This window comes from Fukomys damarensis, unplaced genomic scaffold (assembly GCF_012274545.1).
Source record: "Fukomys damarensis isolate Sample0158 unplaced genomic scaffold, DMR_v1.0_HiC HiC_scaffold_16, whole genome shotgun sequence".
NCBI lineage: Eukaryota > Metazoa > Chordata > Mammalia > Rodentia > Bathyergidae > Fukomys > Fukomys damarensis.
Genome location: NW_022900928.1, coordinates 41,060,427 through 41,083,379, shown reverse-complemented (window position 1 = coordinate 41,083,379; position 22,953 = coordinate 41,060,427). Strand labels below are relative to the sequence as shown.

General features: G+C 35.6%; 1 protein-coding gene across 4 annotated transcripts in view; it reads left to right on the top strand.

The window, feature by feature from the left end:
• The window catches only part of Nox4 (NADPH oxidase 4), a 141,378-nt gene that overhangs the window by 68,442 nt on the left and 49,983 nt on the right, over nt 1-22,953 (top strand). For all 4 annotated transcript variants that reach the window (XM_010633719.3, XM_010633720.3, XM_010633718.3 and 1 more), the window contains one exon: nt 19,249-19,309. In XM_010633719.3, the coding sequence (XP_010632021.1) occupies nt 19,249-19,309 (61 nt within the window). The remainder of the gene's footprint in view (nt 1-19,248; nt 19,310-22,953) is intronic.

The window sequence follows — 22,953 nt, the reverse complement described above, 5'->3', positions numbered from 1 at the left end:
CCGCTGGTGATCGCAGACAGGCAGGTGGTCAGGCAGCTGAAAAAAACCCCCTCTGGGGTCCTTGGGTCCTTCCTGGGTCTGTTGTCGCGCAGGCCGGGAGCTCACGCGCAGGCCGGGAGCTCCCGCGCAGGCCGCCGGTGATCGCAGACAGGCAGGTAGTCAGGCAGCTGAAAAAAACCCCCTCTGGGGTCCTTGGGTCCTTCCTGGGTCTGTTGTCGCGCAGGCCGGGAGCTCACGCGCAGGCCGGGAGCTCCCGCGCAGGCCGCCGGTGATCGCAGACAGGCAGGTAGTCAGGCAGCTGAAAAAAACCCCCTCTGGGGTCCTTGGGTCCTTCCTGGGTCTGTTGTCGCGCAGGCCGGGAGCTCACGCGCAGGCCGGGAGCTCCCGCGCAGGCCGCCGGTGATCGCAGACAGGCAGGTAGTCAGGCAGCTGAAAAAAACCCCCTCTGGGGTCCTTGGGTCCTTCCTGGGTCTGTTGTCGCGCAGGCCGGGAGCTCACGCGCAGGCCGGGAGCTCCCGCGCAGGCCGCCGGTGATCGCAGACAGGCAGGTAGTCAGGCAGCTGAAAAAAACCCCCTCTGGGGTCCTTGGGTCCTTCCTGGGTCTGTTGTCGCGCAGGCCGGGAGCTCACGCGCAGGCCGGGAGCTCCCGCGCAGGCCGCCGGTGATCGCAGACAGGCAGGTAGTCAGGCAGCTGAAAAAAACCCCCTCTGGGGTCCTTGGGTCCTTCCTGGGTCTGTTGTCGCGCAGGCCGGGAGCTCACGCGCAGGCCGGGAGCTCCCGCGCAGGCCGCCGGTGATCGCAGACAGGCAGGTAGTCAGGCAGCTGAAAAAAACCCCCTCTCCCACTGATGAATCTAGTATTCTCATAATCTAATCCTTCAAAAGCCCTACCTCTAAAACATGAAACTTTTGGGAGACACTTTTAGATAAAAACCATTACAATAAGTAATGTATTAAAATTTTATTAAGTTATTGATTCAAAATACATAAAATCTCTTATTTTTTTTGCTTTCCCTTTTATAAGTATATATAGAAATCTAATATGTCCATAGTTTTCTCTAAAAAGAATTTAATTAAAAAAATTACTCTGCGTTGAGGTAGAAGAATTAAAAAAAACATGGAGTATTAGAGAAAGTACAGTCTGTTGTAATTGGCTCCCAGGCTATCTAGGGGAATAATAAATTTGTAAAAGTAAAATGGAAAAAGTATTGAAGGTTGAGCTAGGTAAATAATGGACAACATTAAATACACTTAGTCTATCAGCATTAGCCTTTTTTTTTTTACATTTAAAAAATAACAGGAGCTCCTTATAAAAATTCTAATAATTCACATACGCACAAACACACACACACATGATAAAATAGAATTAAAAAATTTTTTTTCCATGCCTCCCAATCCAAATATTGGCATATATGCTTTCAGGACTTCTTCTTTTTTTTTTGTTTTTTTTTTTATTTTATGAAAAAATTTCATAAAATAAGAGAATAACAGAGGTTAATATACTTTATCATTATCTCCAAAGCAGTTACTCAGACTACAAGACGTAAACCAAGAAGATTCTTACAAAAAAGAAACAAGCAGAAAATAACACAAAACTTACTTTTCCATTAACTAAGATAAACTAGTAGTATAAATGGAACAGATTAGCATATATATTGAATTATTTTTGAAATAATGAAATATGTTCTGACGTTGTTCTGCCACTGGCTCCTTTCAACAATATCTCACAGACAATTTTTCTTGTTGCTCTATTTATATATGGCACATTATTTTTAACGACTACATAATATTTCACAGTAGGAAAATACTTTATTTAATATTGCCATTAAAGGGTAACATTTCAGTTTTATTCATTTATAACAAAGATAAGAATAAAAGCTAAATAGTTAAATGTAGGCATAAGAATAATAATTAGGAAAGGGGTAACAAAATAACCAAAGTCAAATGCTGAGATTTGGGGGTAGGGTTTTACCCAGAATGGGAGTCATTTTCCACTTGAGTATACTGAATCCGTTCAGTTGAAGATTCCAAAAGCTGGACACATTATTTCACCTTTCATGCATTTCATTTCTGGTATGATATTGTAATAAAAGCAGTACTTAGGCATGGTTTGTGGTGGGCTTACGTCAGGCATGCAGAACACTTCCTGGAATACTGCAAAACATCCGATCTATATAAATAGAAGTTAATGCTTATCATAAATTTTGTTTTCAGTATGAGTTTACATCTTGAGAACATGACTTTAGGAAATCTGGGCCAAATAATATGTAGTAATAGAACAAAAGGGCCACGAATCAAATGGCTAGAACAAAATAAGAGGCCATTCATTCAGTAAGATTTCCTTTTAAAAAAGTGTGTTTCCTTTATTTTCTTCAAATTTTGTAATTGTATTTAGAAAACTTGTTTCTAAATAGTTTGGCATCTAGTGAAATAGTTCTATTTTGTGGTGCTGTTGTTGGTGTGTTTTTTGAGATGGGGTTCTCACTATGTTGCCCAGACTGGGCTCCAACTTGCAATCCTCTTGCCTCAGCTTCCCTAATTGCTGGGATTACAGATGTGTACCACTGTGCTTGGCTTGACAATATTCTACTTTATCAAGGAGGATGGCAACACTGACCTCTCCCAGGGACAGAATTAAGGTATAGCTGTTTTCCCAATAGTGATGATAAATGCTTCTGGACAAACTTGCATCTGGCGTTGTGTGGGCAGCTGATGAGAGTGAAAGGGGGTGTATGTTGTCATCAGAAACAGTGAAAACTGTGTTGGACATGTGGAATATAAAACTGGAATTGGAGAGTGCTTGGGATGCTACCCTCACGGGGCAGCAAGCAGCCGGGTCAGGTCTGTTACTCCTCCAGAGAGTGCGGATCTCACAAGAACTGCAGGAGGCTCAGTGAATATATCTGATTACTAAGCCCTTCGGTGTGGGGTTTCAGCCAAATTGTGTTTTCATTGTAACAGTTGCAAGACGTATTTCCATTTCTAGGCATATAGACATGTAACAAGGAAAGAACTAAAAAGGTAGAAAATGCAGTCAGTTAAGTAGCTTAAGAGATTTGGCTTAATCTTGCTGTTAAAAAATTTTTATTTCAGAAATTAATCTTTACTGGTGCTTAAGATTTTATTTTGCAAATTGTTTTTCCACATAACATTAAATAGTGAATATGGGATAGCAGTAAAGGCAGTTGGTAAATGCAAGTGGAGAGGAGAGGGTTTTTTTCCCCATAAAATATTTTTCAGCACTCTCAAAGTAGAGAGAATAGTATAATAAGCCACACTGTACCTACCTCTCAACCAACTTCAACAAAAATATAGGATCTACCTTCCTTTTCAGTATTTGTGCTTTAAAAACGTTCATATTCTTCTGAAACAAAAGTAAAGGAATTTTTTTTTTACCTCGTAAAAAGAGCTCTCTGGAGCTAATATTCTTCAGTTGTCAGGTGGCAAAAATGAGAGCTGCAAAAGAAATTGAGTACAGACCCAGAATGGCATTGAGCAAGCGCCCCATGTGGACTGATGCCTGTTTCAATAGCACCGGGCTTAGACATGGGATAGCCCTGCAGTGACTGGCAGCACAGAGCGGATTCAGGATTAAAGAAGGGAATCGACTGAACAAAAGGAAATGGAGGTAGTTGAAAGTTGAGGAAGGAAACCAAATTACTTGTGGAGTACAGTGTGAGTAGGTATGTACATGAAAGGCACGAACTTTAAAATTCAGTCCCAGCTCTCTCACTTATACTAGTTCTGTATCTGTATCTGGTATCTCTTGATATCTCTAGGCCTCAATTTTTTCATCTTCAGAATAGTGCTGCTGATACTGATCTGGTAGGAACATTGAAAATATTAGTTGAGCTTGTGGGATAGGGCACAGTTGTAGTCACAGCCATTTGAAAATCTGTCATGCATATAAAAGATTCAATTTTCTTTCCTGCTCTGGTATCTCAAAGTACATAAATAAAACTAATACATAAAAAGTTTTAGGAAAATGAATGGTGATTCAATATAACTAAGACATCTTTATAAAGAGTTAAATTACAAAAAAGCTCTCACAGGAGTGTTTGTAAGGATGTTTGTGTTAGATCAGGATTTCTCAACCTTGGCATTATTGACATATTGGGCCAGATGTACTGCAAATCATAGCAGGTTTAGCAACATCTTATCCTCTTCCCACTAAATGCCAATAATGCCTTCTACTTGTGACTACTGATGATATCTTCAGACATAGCCCAGTGCCCTCCCTATGTCACTATCGAGTGTTGAGAACCACTGAGATGCAATAGTAGTTGTCTAGCATAGCTTAAAATGCTGAATGGCTGTCTAGTGTCCTCCTTGAGGCCACTGTGAGAAGAGAGAATAGAGACGCAGCAGAGAATTTAGAGGATGAGTATGCTTAGGTTGAGTTCTGAGGGGTGCGCCAATCCCACATCAGGAGAACTGTTCATTTTAGTTGGTCTGCATCTGAGAATTTTGACTCATGTAAGTGAACATCATCTAAAAATACGTTTTGCTTACTCAATGAGAACGCTTTGTGAAATTCCATAAAAATTTATTTGCCTATCGTGAATTCTTGAATACTGTCACATGGTGAAAGAAAATTTGATTATACTTTTCAAATTCAGAATTTTATTTACTGTCATCAATTTCCAAATACGAATCAAAGAAAAATCAGAATAGCAGAATACAGATCTAAGTTAATCAAGAGCTAAAATGATGTGAGGGTAGCCTCAAGTCCTTGACATTTTTGTCATGCGAATAATTATCATTTTTTCTATAAAAATTAGCATTTTTCCTATACAAGCCCAAAGTGTGGTAGTACAATGCAACTGCTTTAGGAAATAAGATCTGTGTTTCTATTGGTGAGTATGTCCACATTTTTCTCACCTTCATGAAGTTCTATCGAGGGCACAGGGCTCCTGTGTCTCTGAGTGGGTGGCCTTTTATAGCACAGGCCTGTTGTTCTGGGCATTGGCCCTCCAGGGGGCCCAGTGAGCCCGGCTCTGAGCCCTTTGGTCCAGTGCAGATCTGTGTCAGAAGATGCAGATACAGGAGAGTGTTGGGTAGAATCAAAGAGGTTGGAGGCCTAAAGTCAGTTGCCATTACGTTTCTTCTTATTCTTTACAGTTAAGAGAAGTTTTTTTTTCTTATTCCATCTACTCAAGAAAAAGAACAATAATTATATGTAAAGCACAAACGGACACTTCAGTTCTCTCAAAGGAACATTCTTCTCCAAAAACTCTTGAAGAAAAGCAGTAAAGAAGGAAGGGAGAGAGGAAGGGAGGAAGGAAGGAAAGAAGATACTTTAAAAACATTCTTTAGTAAACAGTCACATCAAATTTTATTCATTCATTTATTTAACACTTTCTTACTTGCCTGATTTTGAGTTTTTGCACAAACTAATCTCTCCATACTGGGAACAAAGCAGTTTCTTTCCCTTAGTCACACCCTAAAATCATGCATTCTCTTGGACGAGGAACTCCTACTCATCCTTCATGTGCCTTCTTAATGTCACATCTACTGAGAAGCCTTTGCTGACCTTCCCTACTAGATTAAGCTTTTTTGACTTTTTCATTTTAGGAACATTCAGTGTAACACTTTCAACACCAGTGTCATTAAGTTATGTGCTATTGCTTGTGTTCTTCTTGGACCATAAGATCCACAAACCTTTTCAAAGATTCATTCATAGCCTAGTATCTAACACACAGAATAGCCCAATATATATTGATTGAACAAAGCACATAATATATAATAAGTGTTTGGGACTTAGCTTGAGAGGTGCCTTATGGACAGAACTTCTTTTCTTCCCATTTCTCTCAAGCACACTCATACTTGGAAGATGAAGGTAGAGAAAAAGAAAAGTTAAAGAGATTAAGGAGAACAGAAAAATGATTATTACCAAAGTTGTTCAGTCAAAGTAGACTTGCCAGTCAAGTTCTGAGCCTTAACCCTGGAGTCATGATGTGAATTTCTTTCTAGAGGAAAACAAGAGGGAAATGTGTCTGTGGCAAAGGTGGTTGGGGAAGAACCACCAAAGACAAGCCTGTGCAACGTGTGGGTCACTTCTGGTTTGAGGTAGAAGTCACCTTGCCTCACCGCCTTCCCGTTCTCAGGGCTAATATCAATGGAAAATTACTTCTTAACTTTGGTCTCATCAGAGAAAGGCTGTTAATATTTCCTAGGTTTGCCTAGCAACATGTAGGTCAAAATATAACTTGACCCTACAAAGTTAGGTTTTGTATTCACATTTTAAACAATTTTTCATGTTTTGATTGTCTTATTACACAGTATAGTTATATAAACTTGTTTTTTAAAGAACTGTATCACACTTAAATTGCAAAATTAAGTGAATTTAAATGGTTAGAATAGTTGACTTTCAAAAAGAAGTTTTAGGCAAAGGAAATTATTATAAAATCATTTGTCTACCATGTACTATGCCTAAGCTTAGGAAATAGTTTTTAGCCTTCCCAGATTTGGCGGAATGGTTTGCTAGCTAGTGTACTCATATTATCCCTCAAGGGAATTTCTGTTTTTATAAGCCAGAAAACAGGCTAATCTTTCTGCTTCTTAGAAATGAATTTAAGTAAAGCAAACATTTCTAAGCTAAGTTTTATTACACTGTGGTGTTAATTTACTGTCTTTTCCTGCAATTTCCTTCTTTTTGCATGGTTATTTCTGTGAGGCACTTACCCATAAATACAGTTTTCAGCATTTCCATTGCGCAGTTCTCTGAAGGTTAAACAAAACAACTTCCCATAAGATGGCTGCCACTGAAAAATAGGCATACATCCCATCTTTATGAAGGGTAATAATCCCACCTAAATAATACATCTTTAATAGTGATGAATGTACTGTACACCTAAAAAGTACCAATAAACTTAATGAAAATTAAAAAAATTAAATTGCAAGCTTACATATAGAAAACAGCTGCCTTTTTGAGGATTAACTTTTTTCATCTTGTTACTGTAGTGCCTTCTTGATAAAAGCTTTTGTGTAGCAATTTCAAAAAAATAATTTTGGCCAATGTTTTAATTCTTACTATGTTTCTATGAGACTTATATTATTAGCTCTAGATGATGAATAAAATAGCGTGGCTTAGTGAGAGAACATAGTGTACACACAGTCACACAGCTCATTGGTCAATTTGGAGAGATACAAATACAGGCCTGCCTGGCTAAAAGGCTTGCTTTTAGTAGTTCTGTTGCTCCAATTGTCAATGCTCGGGACTTTCATCTTTCTAATACTACTATTGCTTTTGGATATCTGTGTTTTGGGAGTAAAAAAACAAAGAAATAGCATGTATGACAGATTTATCAAAATATAAAAGTAAATTTTCAAGAGAATTATGCAGCTGACAGTTTTGAATTATCCACACTACTAAGCTCTTCTTGTAGAAAGATGAAATTCAAAATAATTACCCTGCTTGAGGTCTAATAATTATTTTTATATGCTATGCCATTGTTAGGAAGAAAAATATATAAGATATGCAACTATCACAATCTTAGTAGTTTGAGTTTCACCTTATTTTTTTATGGAAATAAAGCTTTTAAAACCGAAAACACCACTTCAAAATACAAAAGATAAAGCACAGAAACAGTATTTCAGTTAAGATAAATTGACCTGATTTAGTAGGAATTCAAAGGTTGAAATTTTGATTACTTAAAATGCTTTCGCACTTAGGCATAACATCCACTTTTCTGCACAAAGAATACATCGGATTTGATGTTTTTCCCCAAGAAGCTGGGATTGTTTTCTTCTGTTGTGTGTCAGGATTGAACCGTGAGCACACATTTTCCACGAGGTGGTTGGAAGAACATTAGAGGGCACTGTGTAATATTAGACATGGATTTCAGAATCCAGATTCTGAGTTGGAGAATTGAATTCCCCACTTACTGTTATTGTGACCCCGGGCATGATCATTACAAGTTAACTTTTGGTTTACTTCATACAGCGTGGTTAATGATAATTTCTTTATGGATTTAATCTATTGTATAATCAAGTGGTAAGCATGACGCTTGGTGCACAGTAAGCTCTGGGTAAATGGATGTTGTTACAATAGTGGCCTCAGTTACTAGAGACCAAGACAGGAATTAAACCAAATTTTTTTGCCTCATTCTGCAGTAGTGGTCGACTAAGTTATGGCAACAAATTAGTCATTTGAAGGATGAGCAGTCTGGCTATTGTGGTTTCTTAATCCTAAGGATGAATGTTGCCTTACATGGGGTTTGCTGAGAAATATACTGAGAGTTAGAAATTTATATGCAGGAGGTTTGTTAAGGAGTGTGTTCAGAACATCAACCAGTAATGGCTGAGGGACTAAGAAAGCAGGCAGAAATTGATCTGTGTGATGTATTAACAGCAGAGATATCAGAAGGTTTCACAGGCCCTCTGCAGATGAAATGATAGTTCAGAGGTGTTCTATCTTAAAGCTAGGGGGCTAATCTCTACTCTTTCCAGTTGCCCGGATCTTGGACTTGAGGTGCCTCCAGAGCAAGCCATGGAGCTTTCTTCAGGGAATAGCCACTTCTGGGAAAAATACCAGTAGTGAACCCTTAGAAGGCAGCACTTTCAGCAGATTGAGAGGGACGAATGGGTATTTTAATCCTAGAAGTTGGGGAGAGTTGGGGAAAGATAGAATCTTAAGTATACAGCTGTGTCCATAAAAATGGCATTTAAAAATATTCCTTTTGTGAGATAATTCTATTTTTAAAACTTGAAATTAAGTTTGTGACACACATATATCCTAGCTTATCTAAATTCGCTGAAATTTTAAAATTTGTAATTCAAATTACAAATGTAATTGGAAAAGGTGTAAAGCATGTATTAAGTGACCAAAGTAGGGAAAATAATATCATTGATAACACATTTGGAACCAGAATGCAAGTTTCCCAATTCTTCTCTCTTTATTGACTTAAAACTTGTACTAAATTTTACACGTTTCTCTTCATGTAACCTTGACAATTGTTTTCTAACTGGGCTTGGTAATTAGTAAATGTTTCTACCAAAACACACCTCCTGTTAAGATATGCTCTCTCACTTAATTTAGAGGTATAAGTCAGAGATGACTTTTTAATAGCCCAAACCTGGGCTAGGGATAGAGTTCAGTGTGAAGGTCCTGGATTCAGTCCAGTACTGCACAACAACAGCAACAAAAATTAAGAAGGTATGAAATCTAGTACTCACTCTAAAATGTAGCATCTTGCATATTTAACTGAGGTCCACATTATGTCCTTTGATATTTTTCATGGATTCTTAATAGGAAAAAAGGACTAATCTACTTTTTAATTGTAGTAATTGAAGCATGCTTGATACCTCTGTATTCTTCCAGTTACTTTTATTTAGGAACAAACATATTTTTCTACCATCTGTAGTCTCAGTTGTGTGATTCATCATTTTTAAACTTGGATAACTAGACTTCACATGTTTTTCCATGAGTCAGAGGAAAGTCTAGCTTGTAGTTTGTTATTGTCTGAACTTACATAGCATGACTGCCCTTGCCATCATTTTTCTGTTTTGGGTTCTTAATCTCTCAACCCAGTCTCTTTGGGGATATTATTTCCAATTTTCAATGAAAACTAGACAAGACTAGCTATGGATCTCTTGAAAGTTTTTATTGTTGTTATTTATTTAATTTTGTGGGATTAACTACATCCAGAAAAGTTTGCATCAACTGTTTTCATTTCTGGTTGTACTCTGGTCTATTTAACTCTTAAAAATTGCATTGCTCTAAGATTCCACAGATCTTTTTCTTAGGAATCTCAGAAATATCAGAATTTGTAACAGTGAGTCATGATCACAGACCAGGCACAGTGGTGGAGATTTTCCCAGTGTTCATAGAACATAATAGGACATCTAAGTTCTTTGAGAATTAAACATAATCTTACTGCTGTAATCCATCTATTTTCAAGGGGAAATAAAATATTTCAGTGCCTAATGATAGGCTGAATAAGTATGAACTTTAATAGTATTCAGAGAAAATCTGCTTGATATTAAACGACTTATTAATTTCATATTTTTGTATGCCTCTTTTTGCCTGATAATAGAGGAAATGATGAAGAAAAACTCCTTTATTGTCTAACTTCTAGGTACCATCCAATTTGTCAGGCCTTCAAACACTCCTTTCCTCTCATTCCCTCTTAAATCCACCAACTTTTTGCCTACATCAGTACTCCACTAAAACATTTCTAAATAAGTAATGACCATCTTATTGCTAAATCCAATGGTCATTTCCAGGGCTTAAGGAGCTCCACCAATCAGTAGCATTATATCCTGATTACTTTTATTGAAATATTTTCTTCACTTTGTTTCCAGGACATCCTCTCATCTGGCCTTTCTTCTAACTTTATGAATAATATTACTCAGTGTTTTCTTTTTGTTGTTCTTTGACATCCCCATGAGCCCCATTGTCTGTTCTTTAAACTTTTTCTCTTCTTTAGTTGTGCACATATCTCTGGAAATTTCTCCAGCCTTATTGATTCATTTATATGCTATCCTCTCCCAAATTTACATTTCCAGCTCAAATTCCACCCTTGAAATTCAGGTTCATAGAGCTAATGTCTACCAGACATTAAAGATGTTGCCTTTTATTTTGGGCACTAAAGGAGTTCCTGGAGAGTTTGAGTACAGAAATGATGTCATGTGGCTTGTTTCTTTAAACAGGATCACTGTACCAGCTGTGTTAAGAGTAGATGAAGGGAGCAAGAGCAGAAGCAGGACAAGTTAGCAGGCTGTTGAGTCATCCAGTTGAGGCACGATGATGGCTTTGACCAGGGTGGTGGCACTGGTGTTGGTGAGAGCTCTCAGATTTTTAAAGTTAGAGTTAGCAGGTTTCCCTCCATAGATTGAGTGTAGAATATCTCTGTCACTTTCCCAATCGTGAGACACACTACTTGACAGCCACAGTTTAAAGGAGGAGAGATTTATTTGAGCTGGTAATCTTGAGAGATTTCAGTCCTTAGTTACCTAGCTCCAAGGCAAGGATGACAGGGTCGAAGGACCTGGAAGAGGAAAGCAGCTCACATCATAGCAGCCAGGAAGCACAGAGAGAAGGGACGAGTGAAGAAGGATATGTACCCTTCCTGGTCACGCTCCCAGTGACAATGTCCTGCCTCACCAGTCAGACGTGCCTCCTAACAGCAAGTCATCTACAGTGCATCCATGGTCCAGTCCTCTTCTAAAAGTACCTCCTATGAGCTCATAGGCCTTGGAGACATCCTCAGTATAAACTGTAACAGGAGTCAGGATGGATTCCAAAATCTGAGGGGTCAGTAAGTAAAACAGGGAAGACTGTTTCTGGAGAGCAGGTTCTGAGGAAAATGTATAGAACTCACTTTTGACCATGTTTGACCATATTCTTTTGAGGTGGAATTTTGGGATTTTTTTCATTAAAGCTTTATTTAATGAATAACTGGCATCTTAGTCTTACTTGCCAATATACAAAATCTGTAATTCCTGCATCTAGATCCTTTTTTTTGTTCTGCCTCTGCTTGACTATGAGCTTGTGGAGTAGTAGTTGTCAAGTTTGTGCTCTGGGTAAAAATAAATCAGGGGATTAAATTACCCCATACACACACACACACACACACACACACACACACACACACACACACACACAAACGTGTATATATATATATATGGTAATGAGCACGAATCCAGTCTTCCTGTTACCTCTGACAGCTGAGGTTTTCCAACATTGTGATGAAAAGTTGGGCTTGCTTCTTAAGGTGATCCCTATCTGAAAGTAGTGGAATTTTAGCTTCAGTCAGTTCCCAAACCACCATTTCACCTTTCAAAAATTTGTTACACATCTCTCTATTGTTCTTATCACTCTCGATATTATCTTTGTCATTTTGGTTTGTATTTTAATATCCTTAAACTAGTAATTTTTAGCATTTTGCTTTCTTGAAAGTTTTGAAATAAGTATAACATTCAATTTAAGAAAAATTCTACCTAAATATCTTTTTTTTCAGCTTTAATTGAGTTTATTGGTACATTTTAGGAATACAGTACAGTTACATTCATTGTTGGAATCTTGTACCGCTACATGACAGGTCTTGATTCTCATTTTTTCCCCTTACCCCTACCCTCCCTTCACCCCCTCCTCCCCTCCCCATCTACAAACACTTTATTTTCATCTTTTCATTATCTCACATTTTTTTCTTTTCCCTTGTTACCCTTCCCCTATCCATCCCACCTTCCCTACACCTTTAGCTCCTTTCTTCCCATTTCTAAATGTCAGTAATCTTATTAGGATCTTATGTATTATTGTAGATTATTCACACCAGGGAAACTATTCAGTATTTACACATGTGTGACTTATTTATTTCATTTAGGAGTATATCTTCAATATGTATCCATTTTCCTATGAATGAATCTATTTTCTCATTCTTTATGGCTGCTACCTAAATATCTTTATGTAAATATTCAGTAATTTTTTCATACAACTATATAAGTACACAGTATTTTTACTTTAGGTAAACATTAAAATTTTCTATTTGTCAAAGTCTTTACTGTCATGATGTTGCCCTAATTGTAATGGATTCTGTGCTCCTGGCTCCTTATCTTATCTCCATTTGTGCTTTTCAAACACTCTTCATTTGTGAAATTACATGAGCTCCTAGCACGCTCTCTGGAGTATTTTGGATATGAAGTAAATATTTGTTAAAAGTGTATGAGTAAATTAATGAACTGCCAACTTTGAAGATCTTATTCTTTGATAATTCTTGATATTTTATGCAATTGATTTCACATTACTCAACTTATGTGTATTTATTCCCTTGACACTTGTATAAAGTGTTATGAAATGAACAATAATAATTTTGAAAGTTTTTGATCTCCATTTACAGTCTGTTAATATAGAAATTTTTCACAAAATAAAGAGGTAGATTACAATAAGGTATAAAAGTCATGCAGGTAATCTGAGGGTGCAGAGAAATGAATTTCATTGGAGTGAGAAGTCAAAAAGTTTTCATGAAGCAGTGACATTGAGATAAATCTTAAAGAATTGCTAGGCTTCGACATGAAAAATAGAAATCATTCTAAATGAGTATACTCTAAGTGAAGTGATGAAGAGATAGGAAAGGAAATTCAGTGATAAAGTTAGCTTATCTGGATGAAAGAAGAAGGTGAAGCATAGAATATAAAGCTGGAAAAACATGGGACAGATACGTTTGGTTATTGGTCATAGAAAAGAAAGAATATGGGTGTTTTTCCACAGGGGGACATGAATAGTTAATCAAACTGAAATTGATGTGATCCAATATTTTTTTTCTGGGAAGACTGTATGAAAGAAAGCACTGTAAAATTGATCAAACCTTGGCAGCAAGAGAAATTAGATATTATTCTGCTGTTTGAACCTCTGTGATGAAAAATATGTAGGTTCTTTTTCCAGATATAGAGAAATCAGAAGAGAAGATAATTTAGGAACTTAGATAACAGCAATTTTAGTTGTATTAAATTTAGAGTAAATTTCAGGTAGACATGTCTAGCAGACAGTAGAAAATATGAAACAAACTTGAAAAGAAAGATAAAATGAACTGTCAACACTGATTTAAAAACAGAGTGTAATCATTTTCTCCAATATGAAAAATTTGGATACATTGAAAAGTTATGTTACTCTTTTGAATTATTTTTATTCATTATTGCAAAGCTCTTGATTTAAAAACAAAACATCAACAACAACAAAAAACTGTTGAACCGGTCTTGGTGTGGTGACATCGTTTTTACATCAATTCCCAAACATGAGAAGAATTATATAATATCTTCTTATATTTTGTGAGACTTTTAAAATCATTAATCATATTGTGCAAGTTAAAAACCCAATTTTTTGAACAAATAATTAGAAATATAAGATGAGGTTTTTCTCTACTATGTCGAGATACACATTTCTGTAGATCTTTTATTTCCTTGAAATTCTAGCACTTTTTTTTCTCCTATCCTTAAACTTAGGTGACACAGATATTGATATTTATATTAAGGTTCAAATGAGCCAAACTCCATTCTCAATACCTTAGAAACTAGAGTATGATGTAACAATATTTTAATGTTTGCATTTAAATTAAACTTTGAAATATTTTTAAATTATAAACATAGAAAAGCTTATGATAAATTAAAAATATGTCTAAAAATAATTATTAGAGTTCCCATTTTCTGTTTCCATTGTACTTCCTAAGTTAATGTTCCTAAGAGTTTATCATGTATTCTCTTGAATTTTTTAATACCTAAAGAGAAACACTAATAGCCTTTTATTTTTCCTTGTCATTTCACTTTATTTTATGTCAGCTTTTTTATTTTAATGTGAGCTTAACCACACATATTTCTGTTTAACTGAAATACTATCATAGGCATACTTCTTTTTTTTTTTTCTTTTTTTTCATTACATTTATTGGTAAATTTTAGGTATGCAATACATTTACATTCATCATTGGGATCTTGTACCTTTATACGATGTTATCTTGGTTCTTATTTTTTCCCCATTCCCCTGCCCTCCCTTCACTACCTCCAACCTTCCCTATTTACAAAGACTGTTTCCATTTTTTTCTTTTCTCATATTTTTTCTTTACCCTTCTAACCTTTGCCCCACCCCTCCCACTTCCCCTACTCCTTTAAAACTTTTCTTCCTGTTATGCAATATCAATTATACATTTTAATCCTTATTCACACTTTTAGTTTTTCATACCAGAGAAACTATTTGGTATTTACACATGTGTGTCCTATTAGTTTCACTTAAGAGTATGGCCTCGATGTGCATCCACTTAGCTATAAATGTCTCTAGTTTCTAATTTTTATGGCTGAGTAGTACTCCATTTTATAAAAAAATGACACATCTTTATCCAGTCTATAGTTGATGGGCAATTGGGCTGTTTCCAAGTTTTAGTTATTACAAACTATGCTGCTATAAACATAGGTGAGCATTGTGCTGAGATTCTTTTAATTCTTTTGGGAAGATATCCAGCAAATGAATAACTGGATCAAATGAGACTTCTAATCCTAGTTTTTTGAGGTATCTCCATACTGATTTCCACAGTGGTTGCACCAGTCTGCACTCACACCAACAATGAAGAAGGGTTCCTATCTCCCCACAACTCCGCCAGCAGTAGTTATTGGTTAATTTCTTGATAGCAGCCATTCTTTCTGGGGTGAGGTGGAATCTCAATGTTGTTTTCATCTGCATCTCTCAAATGACCAGTGATGTTGAACATTTTTTCATATGTTTATTTGCTTTTTCTACTTCTTTGTCTGAGAAATGTCTGTTCATTTCTGATGCCCATTTTTGAATTGGGTCTTTATATTGTGTGGAGGGGGTCTGACTTTTTTGATTTCTTTAGATAGTAGACCTTTGTCTGAGGAACAGCTGATAAAATTTTTTTCCCACACTGTAGGTTGTCTCTTAGCTCTGTTGGTGGTTTCTCTTGCAGTGCAGAAGCTTTATAGTAAGATGCGATCCCAGTTGTTGATTATTTGTGCTAGTTCCTGTACTACTGAGGATTTGTTCATAAAGTTTTTTCCTATGTCAATGTTTTGGAGACATTTCTTTTCAGTATTTACCTGTACAACAATTCTTGCTTTTCTTATGGTACTTAGAAAATAATCACATGAAAAAAAATTATATATATTCTTAGGCAACAGTCATGGTGACCTGCAGCCCTGAATTGACACAGAGATCATAGAAAACAGAAGGGATGATCCTACCTAATTTATTTTCCAGCAAGTTTAGTGTTTCTATTTCAATATTTAGATCTTTAATCCACTTGGATTTTAGTTTAGTACATGGTGAAAGATAGCTGGAAACATTTATTTAGAACACTGCCTAGCAGAGCAAAACACTCAATATTAGTTAATTATATTATTATACTGAAAATCTTAGATATGCAAACAAAATAAAACCTTGATAAGAATGCTTTGGTAAAGGGATTTACATTCTAACCAGTTTTAATATCTCAATATACAATTCAAGGTTCTTGTTTAATTACTTCCACTTTAATTATCTGATTATATTTTGACTATAAGAATAAAGTTTGCACTCTAAAAAAAGAGACTGAAGAGGATATAAGAAAATGGAAAGACATCCCTTGACCCTGGGAAGGAAGAACTAACATAGTGAAAATAGCCATACTTCCAAAACTGCTTTACAGATTCAATGCAACCCCTATTGGAATTCCAACAGTATGTTCACAAAACTAGAGAAAACAATCCAAAAATTCATTTGGAACAAGAAGAGACTTAAAATAGCAAAAGCCATTCTAGGCAACAGAGGCATGGCAATGGGTATCACAATCCCCAACTTAAATTATACTTCAAAGCCATTGTGATAAAACAGCACGGTACTGGCAAAGAAACAGACCTGAGAACCAGTGGAACAGATTAGAAGATGCACAAATAACTCCAGACATACTCAGGTACCTCATCTTTAACAAAGGAGGCAATCCTCCTCACTGGAGGAAAGATAGCCTGTTTAATAAATGGTTTTGGAAAAACTAGATTTCAACTTTCCAAAGATTAAAACTAGACCCCCATCTTTCAGCATATTTCTTTATTAATATTCTAGGAGAAACAATAAAGATAGCAGCATTTATATTATTGTTCTTTTTGAGAAGTTTTCTAAAACTATTAAATATCAGAGAGAAAATATAAAAGAATTAACATACTGTGCTTTAGGCACTATCAGGGAATCTGAATATTATTTCTGTAAAGACACTAACATATAATTCTAAGATCATCATTCATTTTTTAATATCACGTACACTAAAGCTATTTTGTGTATTAGTCTATGAAAGCCCCCTTCAAATGAGTTGACACGCTTGGGTAAAAATGATGTTAAGGCCTGTCCTTTTAATATTAGCTACTCTGGAGATGGAACAATGACTTATAAAAGTATCATTCCCAAGAAGTTGAGCAAAACAATACTGTGTTTTACGCATTCCAAACCAGAAGAAGTTCTGATGCTACACTGATGCGTTCAGCTGTCACTTAGAGGTCTGCAGTCCTCTAGAGATCCAAGGGGGCGTTAAACATCATGTGTAATTACCTCTTTAAATTCGTGCACTGGAAGAATAGAACACAAATGTGACTATTTGGCAAAATGTGTATGTTTTTTAGAATGCATTATGAGATTAAATCAAGCCAGATGCACAACAAGCACCCAAGAATGCCGGTCTTTTTGCTTCCTATTCTGATATCTTCTGGGCTTACATTATCTTTTCATAATCTACAGTTTAGTTTATAAGGAAGGATACATCAAGTGAAATTTAAATTATGGTAGTGGTGGCTCAGAACCCTGTTGAAATTCTTGCTTTCTCTAAGCTACAATTTTTATTACAGAGTTTTAGCCAGCTTCAATAGTATGGAGTAAAAATAGTGCGTTGTTTTTACAGATGATATTATCTTATTGGAAAGTTTTCTAATGACCAAATGGGTTGCTCTCAGAATTATTAAAATCAGAGTGTAAATGAAATAAATACCGAATCATAGTTGTACATGTTATTATATAATTTAATATTAATCATGTTTATTTCATGTTTATAAAATATTTCAATTTATTTAAATATTTCATACTAATCTTAGAAATAATGCTTTAAAGTAGTTGGAAATTCTATGCTGCAGTAAATCTCATACTTGAACACAGATCATATGCTTTTGGATTGTTTATAATGTATTATGAGCAGATTATTAATATCTACCTTTTTATTTAAACTTTTCACTGATTTTCAACTTTCTTTTCCTCTTTGGTGTGTTAACATACCTCCAGAGTAGCTTTATCTTTTTTATCTCCTCACATTAAAAACTGGTGAACTTTGAAGTCTCAGCTTTCCTTTATGGAACCCAGTCTGTACTTATGGAACTTTTCAGAACTGCTGACGTATTTCCTCAGTCTGTGCCTTTGCCCTTCCTCCATTCTTTTCCCTAATTCATACTGTTACACATAAGTTCTACTGATTTTCAACAAGTATATTCTTTCTTTCTGCTCTCTTGATTTCTTATGTAATCCTCACTCTTTTACTGTAGCTTTAGTGAAGTAAGGGGCTTGCTTGTGGTTAGGTAGTCCGGTTAGACCCAGTGCAAATTCTATCTTAACTTTTTTGCTAGTGGTATGACTTGGGCATATCTTTAAGTCTCCATTATTCAGTTTTCTTATTTATAAAAGACAGCTCTACAAGGTTATTGCGAAATTTTTGGAAATATAACAGCACTGCCCTTGACAGATGGTACTTGATAAATGTTGAGTCGTCAGAGGAAAATGATTCATAGTCCTTAGGTTAAATATATTTTCAGAATTCGGAATTGTATGGTCTTTAACAGGTGTATATATTCCATACATTATTTAATCTTTCTCAGGCAATGTGATTCAGCATTCTTTAACAAACTGGGAATTCTATATGAATAATTTTCTTTGAATTTTGCATGTAGAAACAGCCTTCAGTAGGTTCAGGTCAGGAGGTTCTACCAAATGAGTTACAAAATAATTCATTATTCAGACTTTTAAGTTTCACAATTGTGAGTAAAGGGAAATCTAGAAAGTAAGAAGGAGTCCTTTTTTTTTTTTGTCAGAGAGTAAAATTTATCCTCATACGTTGACCCTCTGGAGGTTTTCTAAATTTTTTATGTAAGGGACCACAGACTCACTTTTCTTTTTTTTTTTCAGCTTTAATTGAGTTTATTGGTACATTTTAGGGATACAGTACAGTTACATTCATTGTTGGGATCTTGTACCTCTACATGACAAGTCTTGACTTTTCATTCTTTACAGTTTTCCTCCAGATTGTTTTGACAATTAAAAGAGGGAATGAAATAGAACTATTTCAAGTAAGAACATATTTAACTGGTTATAGAAAATTGATGTGACATTGAGCATTTTCTTCTGTATCTTTCCTAGCTGTGAAGTATATATGATATATGTGGGGAGAAAAAGACATACAAATTTTTAGTTTTCATTTCTTCCTTTTTGAAGGAAGATGTTTTAGCAGGCTAAAAATGGTTAAATGTAATATCCTAGCAATTTTAGATTATGTATTTTTTGTTGTACATAAATATTTGAGTTTTTAAAGAAATATAATTGTCTTATTGACTGGTTGATATTACTTTTTTTCTTCTACAAATAAAGATCTACATAGATTTTAGACTGCTCTTTCCTATTATTGATTTGGAGACCTTTCCTATAATAATTGATATGTTATGAGAATAAAAATTATAATGGGATCATAGTCTCATAATAATAGTTATCAACCAGAACTGATTCTAGTATGTATATTTCTTTCAGTGCCCTACTGAAACAAAAGCAACATTTGGAGTCCATCTTAAAATAGTAGGAGACTGGACAGGTATGTAAAACACAAAGTTTTAACGTACTTGCTTTGAAGGTAATGGGATAAAGCAATAATTTGTATGTGCTTGGATAATAAAACTACCAGCATTCATGGAGATTTGTATGTGTTCCAAAGTGTTATTTTTTTCTTTGCTTATACAGTTTGACATCTGAGTGTTTCTGGTAAAATGCGTTTTTGGTATCAGGATACCTTGTATATTAGTAATTATTGATAATGAGTTATTCAGTGTGTTAACAAATTGCAGGTTTCTGCCTGCTTGTCAGATGTACTGGCAATACTGGGACTGCTGAAAAGTATTTCTTTGAAAACATGATTGTAAAATTCATGGGTGATTTGACTCTAAGAGTAATCAGCACCTGGGATTGAGATCAAGCTAATCTTCCAGTTCCTGAATGATCTTTTGTGCATTTCACCTGTGTATATAATAACTACTACATAAGTGATCACTTGTAATAGCAGGACTATCAGTCATGGTAATCTGTTCAAGAAATATAATGCATTTTTCTGAGTAGGTAAAATAAATATTCATTATTATAATGTCTCAACCCACCAGTGACTGATAAGTGAGTAGTCAGTAAACACTGGATGTTTGGTTGGTTATTTAGGTTGTTTGAAGGAAAGAATGAAAATATAAACATACAAATGTAAATTAAAATAGTTTTTATAGTTAAGTGATAAATAAGGAATCACCGTATAAAATCTACAGGAATTCAGAAAAAAGTTTAGTCTAGGCTCACATGAGTAGCTTCGCACAGAAGATAGAATTTGAACTGAACCTTGGAAATCAGGAAAATGAAGAAAGACAGAGGTAACAAAATGCAGTTCAGCACTGTCAACTATCAATAAAAGGAATAAGTGGTCTGAAGGATAAGACAGTCCACCTACAATAGATCAAACAAAAGCAAAGTCACTAAAACCAAACACACCAGTCAAACAAATGCAAAGATTTTTTTTTCTGGCAAGTAATATAGAAAAACCATTTGGGGTCAGTGTGGTGAAGATTATGAATGTATCCAGAAGATGTAAGAATAACCTAGATGCTTTAGGGAACATTTGAAATATTTGAAGCTCTGTGATGAAAATGCTGTTAATAAGTTTTATAGTAGTTGGATGGATTAGAATCAAGGAAGATTTATAGATTCTTGAAGGCAGATGGGAAGGCAGTAGTGGAGGGGTGTCGATGGAAATTGGAAGGAGTACATTTGTGAGCACAAGTTAAGAAGTTAATATTGGAAAAAGGACCTACTTTATTTAAAAATCAGAGAAGGATGAAATGATGGATAATAAGAAAGTAGTATTTGGGGATGAGAAGAAAGCTAGTTGACATAGAAAATTATACTATATATTTATATATTTATACTATATATTTAAAGAATAACAGTGTGCATAAAATTCTCTGCAATTGGCTAGGCATGATGCTACGTATCTGTATTTCCAACACTGGAGAGATGAAGGTAGCACTGTGAGTTCCAGTCCTAAGTCTGGAGGATAGCAAGACCCTCTCTAGAAAAAAAAGAAAAAATTAAAAATTAGAAAGCATCTGTATTTAAAGAGTGAATATATTGGAAGTTGAGACTTAAAAACATAAAGAAAATTTGTAACATGGGATTTAGTGGGCAAAAAACATAATGATTAAAGAAATCTTTCCTCAGTAATAATCGACTTAGAATCATTAAAAAAGAAATAAAGCTTAAATAGACATGTTTATGTAATACCATTAAAAAAGAAACCTTGGTAGTTGATCGATAGAAAAACACTAGAATAATGTGGAAAAATGAATTCTTATGATATGCCCAGAATCAGTTGATTAACAGTTGTTTTAGCAGAAATAAAGAATAAGGGAAATTCTTTTTTGGTAAGAATCCCAACATAGCTGGGTGGGGGGTAATCTCAGCACTCAAGAGGCTGAGGCACGAGGATCACCATGAGTTCAAGGTCACCCTAGGCTACATAGTAAATTCAAGGCCAGCCTGAAGTACAAAGTGAGACCCAGTCTCAAAAAAAGCAAGCAAGTAAGCAAGCCCATAAACAAATCAAAAAGAATATTAATGGTAGGAATTAGTTCAGCAATAGTTGATGGTTGACAGAATGCTGTATCTGAAGGAAAATAGGAGCAATAAATCTGTAATTCAATTCATAAGTGTAAGTAGCAGTTATATACGATGGCTTAAACTAGCTGTTGTTTCTGAATTTCTTCTCAGAGTTATTTTCTGTCATCAGTAGTACATTAAAATAAATGCTTTTAAAAATAAATGATTACTTCAGCATTTATTTTAATCATCTCTATTAGGAATATGTAATAATTTTAATTTTATCTTTTAAAATGTTCTGTTTCATTGAGAGAAAAACAAGATCATTCTATTCAGAGAGTGAAGTTCCACTCAGATGCTTTTCAACTAATAGAACTTCTTTATTGTTGAAATCTTTGCTTGAAAAAAAAATGTCAAGTAGTCATGCTGAGAACCCTTAAAAACTGTTCCATTATCTGACCCTTTAGTTCAAAAAAAGAACAAACTATTTTTAAAAAATAGGATTAAAATTATTAACAGAAAAATTGCTTCTGAGATCAAGGGAAACTTGTTTTTCTTATTTTAAAAAAATGATTAAAACAGTATTAAGAGCAGTAGGAGGCTGTGCTTGGTGGCACATGCCTATAGTCCCAGCACTCGGGAGGCTGAGGCAGGAGGATTGCTACAAGATGGTGGTCAGACTGGGCTACATAATGAGTTCAAGGCCAGCCTGAAATACCCAGTAAGTCCCTGTCTCAAAGAAGCAAAAAATAAAACAAAAGAAAACAAACAAAAACACCAACCAAACAAGAGTAGTAGAGCTGGGTGTGGGTGGTGAATGCCCAACATTCAGGGAGACTGAAGCAGGAGAAGTGTGAGTTCTGGTCCAGTCTGGGGAATTTAGTGACTTTGTGAGACCCTGTCTCAAAATAAGACATAAAAATAAAAAAGGGATGGGGTTGTATCTCAGTATAAAGGCCCTGGTTTCAATTCCTAATAAACTTTCCTCTCTCCAAAAGGAGCAGTATGTATGGGAAATACAAAAGAGGTGTTTAAGAGTTTGAATAAGAGGTTATTTTTCTAAACTGAGTTAGAAATTTTTAATAATGACTTTTAATAAAGTATGTTCTGGATGGGCAGTGTACAAGATACAAAGCACAGGTCCAAGTCTGTTCCATAAAGATCCTTTCAGCACTAGTCAACTATACATAACTGTGTGCTCAAAAAGCCAATGAAACAGCTACACAGCCTGGGGCAGGGAGGTGTGATAGTTTCACGGATAGCGAGATTTTTATTTTCACCAGGCCTCTAGTTTCATCTATGTGTGAGAGACTGTAAATTTAGAAGACTGTTAAAACCCCTTAAGCGTAATTGCCATTTGTACTTACAGTGATGCTGGGATTTTTTTTTTTTTTTTTTTTTTTTCTCGGGATTTTCTGATGATTATGGAGTGAAATTGTCAAAGGACAAGGTCTGCCCTTGTTGTGAGCTTGAATGGCCCTCTTTTGGTGTGGGCTGGCCCTCTGCGGGCTCCCTAGACCCTGCCTTGGTTCCAGCAGTTTGGAAGGTTGTTACTGGGTCACCAGGACACCCTGATCAGTTCCCTTACATTGATTCCTGGCTTACTGT